This window comes from Branchiostoma belcheri, unplaced genomic scaffold, assembly GCF_001625305.1.
Source record: "Branchiostoma belcheri isolate BF01 breed outbred unplaced genomic scaffold, Haploidv18h27 scaffold560, whole genome shotgun sequence".
NCBI lineage: Eukaryota > Metazoa > Chordata > Leptocardii > Amphioxiformes > Branchiostomatidae > Branchiostoma > Branchiostoma belcheri.
In genome coordinates this window covers 24,451-28,806 of record NW_017804199.1, presented here as the reverse complement: position 1 = coordinate 28,806, position 4,356 = coordinate 24,451, and the positions used below count along the sequence as shown (strand labels likewise).

The 4,356-nt window shown below is 42.4% G+C and overlaps 1 protein-coding gene across 1 annotated transcript; it reads right to left on the bottom strand.

Moving 5' to 3' along the window:
- Positions 1–447: 447 nt before the first annotated feature.
- Positions 448–4,009, bottom strand: LOC109481594. The gene is made up of 5 exons (XM_019784181.1): positions 3,843–4,009; positions 2,548–2,696; positions 2,190–2,376; positions 746–1,860; positions 448–567 (listed from the first exon to the last, which is right to left on the bottom strand). The coding sequence occupies exons 2-5, from the start codon at positions 2,686–2,688 to the stop codon at positions 448–450; spliced, it is 1,563 nt and encodes a 520-aa protein (XP_019639740.1). The 5' UTR covers positions 2,689–2,696; positions 3,843–4,009.
- Positions 4,010–4,356: the final 347 nt, after the last annotated feature.

Genomic DNA, 4,356 nt, shown 5'->3' with positions numbered 1-4,356 from the left:
ACAACCAACGGGAAAGCCTTGTCTTTGCGTCTTTCCTTTATCCTCACAAAATTGCATTGAAAAGAACTTGAATTCATCTGTTGGGTTTATGTCTAAACACATACTTTTCATAAAGAGAAGGAAAACTACTAAAAAAAAAACAACCAAACGCGGAAACATATTGGTTTATATTCAGACAATCACGACATCTCCTTTGAAACACCTGACTTCAAATGCTGACCTTGTTCAATTCCAAACAATAATCCTGTCCAAGCTGTCGGAAAAGCTCCAAAGTCATTGAAAAACAGCTGGGAGGGAAGACCTCACCCGCAAGGTGTTGCCAAAAATGAATTCCCTAGGGAATGCGTGCGTGGAATATTTAGAATTCCTGGCAATTCAATCGCAGTACTATACTAAGGGCTCCGCCCCTGAGGCGTCGCCAAAAAATTTTAGACATAAATCCAAATTTCACAAATTAGAGAGAAGGTTGATGAAACTCACTTGGATTGAAGCAGTGGTGTCAAAGGGAGCTTTAGCAATCTTGCGCCGTAAGGTCCTATCTGACAGCCCAGCAATGTTGACCTTGGCCTGGAAATACATTTCCAAAAGAAGCTGTAAAATGAAGTTTGGCAGACTACCAGATATTATAGGATTTAGCAACACAAATAAAGGACTAAACCTTATTCTTTACAACTTATTCTTTAGTAACGTCATGAAAATTAAAAGTTATGAAGTTCAACAACAATATCATAAAAACAGGACATACATCCATGGTCTTCAGTCTATCCCTTGACTTCCTCTGCTCCGCAGGCCGGATGTTGTGCATCCTCTGCAGCTCCTCAGCAGGTAGCCCCTCTTGCAGCTCCCTCCTTTCTGCCTGTGAAGCTGAAGAAAACAGAAAAGAATAGCGTTGAGTGGTTGACTTGGATTTGATCGGTGTAGATGTTAAAGCAGGGCAAGGACTAGGTGAAATAGCAGATAAATGAGAGGGATACAAATCCTGTGCCCAGTTTTCCTGTTCCAACCAGGGCAGTGTAGAAGATGGAGAAGCTGAGGTCTCTGCATGCAGCTGGACTTCTGCAGGAAGGGGCTCCACACCAAGGCTGTCCCCATCCTCCCTCATGGCCTCTGCAGGCAGCTGGTCACCATCAGGAAGGGGCTCCACATCAAGGCTGCTCCCCAACTCCTTCATGGCCTCTGCAAGCAGATCCACTTCTTTGCATCCAGCCCGCTTCAACAGGTTCCTCTTCTCTGCTTTCTCACTTTCCCCTTCTTCTTCTCCTACTTCTTCCTCCTCCTCTTCTGTCCCACCAAGCCACCTTGGACCACAGTGCAGGTTTGCCCATTTCTTGCCGAAGTGTGCATACATAGTCTCCATGTACGTTGAATACTCGCTTGGACATCTTACTAAGTCGGGATGGTCTACGTGGAAAAACTTCGCGTTGTACTCAATCATGGGGAATGGCATCCTATCCACTGGCATCCGGGGGCCACTGCCATCCTCTCTCGGCGTGCCTAGTGCGCTGGCCAGATGGAATAGTGTGTTCTCTCTCTTGTTGGTATTGAGAGTGTTCATGGCAGCAGCCGACAGCTTTAGAAAGTCACGTGGCACGAAAACAGGAAGGGACGGTTTCATCGCCTCCAACTTGTGGCGAAACAAGTTGTCTAGGCAATCCCATTGCTGTGCTGGAGTGAGGTTGTGGAACTCAGACTGGATTTCTGCTAGCGAGGTGGCTGGTGATTTGGAAGTGGTGGTGGTTGCAGCTGGCTGGTTTTCTTTCTGCCCTAGGTCGGTGTATCTGATGTTGTAGAGTTCTTCTGCCTCGTGGAGTGTAGGGTGCTTCTTCTTCAGTCGGTTCATGTTTGACCTGCATGCGGTGGCTGTAGGAACAGAAGTAGATATTTTGTAATGAGAAAAAAATTCTCCTATGAGTTTCGTAAGCTTGCATAGATAACCACAGAAAAGATGCACACACAATACCTTCTAATGGTGGAAATAAGTCCAAATATGTAAATATACATTTGTACAAGTAAAAAGTGTGGGGGTACATAATTGTGTTTCTGGTTCAATAATGCACATTGAAAGGTGAAAGAGCTCTTAATATCCATGTTTAACACTTACAGAATGTAAAGGACACTAAAAGTTCACTGAATTATAATATAACTGTTTTAATGCACGCAAATGAATGCTCAGAAGAAAGTAAACTTACATGTTCTCTCAGCTTTCCCCGTTTTGTTGGCCACAAACTCTGCACACTTTCCCCAGAATGTGTCATCATGTGTGGACGGCCAGTCCTTTCCCTCAAGAACTGTGTGATGAAGTGCCACATACTCTACAAGAGCCGCAACTTCAGCTTCATCCCAACCAAGGGGCTTCTTGTGTCCAGTGTCATGAAACTAGAAATGAGCAGGGGAAGTTAGTACCAACCAAGTAAAATAAAATGTAAATATACTGAAGTGAATTGGTGTGTTCATGTATCCCTTTTCTCATGTTGGATGTAATATTGCAGACAAATTTGGAGCATGATACAATTGCAACCACAATATTAAAGAGGCTGAGACACTCACAGAAAGATTAGCTGCAAGACTTCCTGGATCCATCAATGTCTGACAGGGTGTTCTTCCACCAGTGCGTTGCCCAGTCCATCGCCTCTTCTTAGGACTTGGGTGTGGTGTCAACCCACTAGGCTGATACACCCTTCTTGACATTCTTCAAACTAGCATGGAAGAAGAAAATTTGGTCTGTTAAACCTCAGACAAATTTACAAGTGTATGACACATATGAAAAAGCAAATAATGTTACTATTGCCCTTGTTATGAACAACAATTGTCTGGCAAAAAAAATAGAAAAAAAATACTGGGTCAGTTTAGTAGCATCAGTGTTTCACAAATCCCTTCATAGTACTAGCCACACACATGCAAAAAAAAAAATACCACAACCACACAATTGAATTTGAATTTGAAGAAGCCAGCCTTTTACACAAACAAGTGACAACATGAAACATAAATTATTCATAAACTATTCATGAAATGGCTTGGTATTGTAGTATTAATAATGACAAGGACAGGAATAATTTAGCAAGGTGCAGCTTGCAGTATAATTTAATACCCTTCTTGAGTATGTCTTGTGTCTAAGTTTCAAGGAAGAATGGCCAACTACATGTATCCCCGTTCTCACAAGTTTGATGTGCCCGTTAGTTACTTTACACATACACGCGCGCACATACACAAATATAACATTAATCACAAATGTTGTGTACGAGTTTAAGTTCTATACAAAACTAGATAAAACACTGGTTAAGGAATCCTACCCAGGGTAAAACCACTAGAACCAAACCACTAAAAGCGTGTGTACTGGCGTGTGTACGTACAAGTTCGTACCCCCCTCCCCCTCTGGTGTCAAATACACACACGTAAATTTTTCAGTTGCATTAGGACAATGTTGAAAAAAAAAAGTCTTTATATAGTCCCCTTTTCACCAGAATCGAGTTCTAGCGTTTTCTGTACCTACTGAACCGAACAGTAAAGAAGAAAAACTCGAAACATCCATATATGCAAAACATGACACGAGTGCCACGAACCCACGCCGCCATGTTGGATTTATCGGCCGGCCCGGCCTATCATGTCAAGTTTAACCGCTGCTAGCGGCTTAACCGTAAGTGGTTCGATGTGGTTCAAACCAAGTTTTGGTAAGTTGAAGACACGGACTTTACGATGAGACCAAATTGGGGGACGGACCACTCGGGAAAAATGAAAACTAGACTCATGAAAACTATGAAAAATGGCTAAATTTTAAAAGTTCGCTATAAGCAACCACAGAGTCGCACATATTACATCGTGAAAATCGGCATGTTCAGACCTACCTGGGCACAGGAAACTCCTTCCAGCGACGGATGTATCCCTCTGCGTCAGTTTGGTTGAAATTACGTCGTCAAAAATAGTATCGATTCTTCAGAAAATATAAAATTCTGGAGCAATACAAATAGCGCGCCTAAAGGAAGGTTGGACAAAACCAAGCCACCTGATTGGGGAAACCCGTCACGTGACACCCGTCCAGCCCCCCCTGATGCCAACGATGAATGCAAGATTGTATTGGTTACTGTTGGCATCTATTAGGCTTGGTTTTCAGTAACTTATCTTAAAAGTTGGTGGAGTAAAAAGCAGAGAAAAACAAATGTTCATTTTAAACATGGATATCCTTGTCGTTTCCACTAAAAACTGTGACCGAACTATAGATTACTATCAGTAACGGAAGTGTGACTTTCTTTCCCGTGAGGTAACCACGTACTCTTATCAGTACAACCCATACAGGGTTAATACGTAATATAGACTACATTTCTGACTTTCTTATCGTGTTCTTCTACTTTTGAATTATTT

Excerpts from the sequence above, each read along its gene's own strand:
- LOC109481594 (XM_019784181.1), bottom strand. The coding sequence starts at position 2,688 with ATGTCAAGAAGGGTGTATCAGCCTAGTGGGTTGACACCACACCCAAGT. Across the intron at positions 2,377-2,547 it reads GTCTTGCAGCTAATCTTTCT|TTTCATGACACTGGACACAA; the intron begins GTGAGTGTCTCA and ends GCTCATTTCTAG. Across the intron at positions 1,861-2,189 it reads GGGGAAAGCTGAGAGAACAT|CCACCGCATGCAGGTCAAAC; the intron begins GTAAGTTTACTT and ends CTGTTCCTACAG.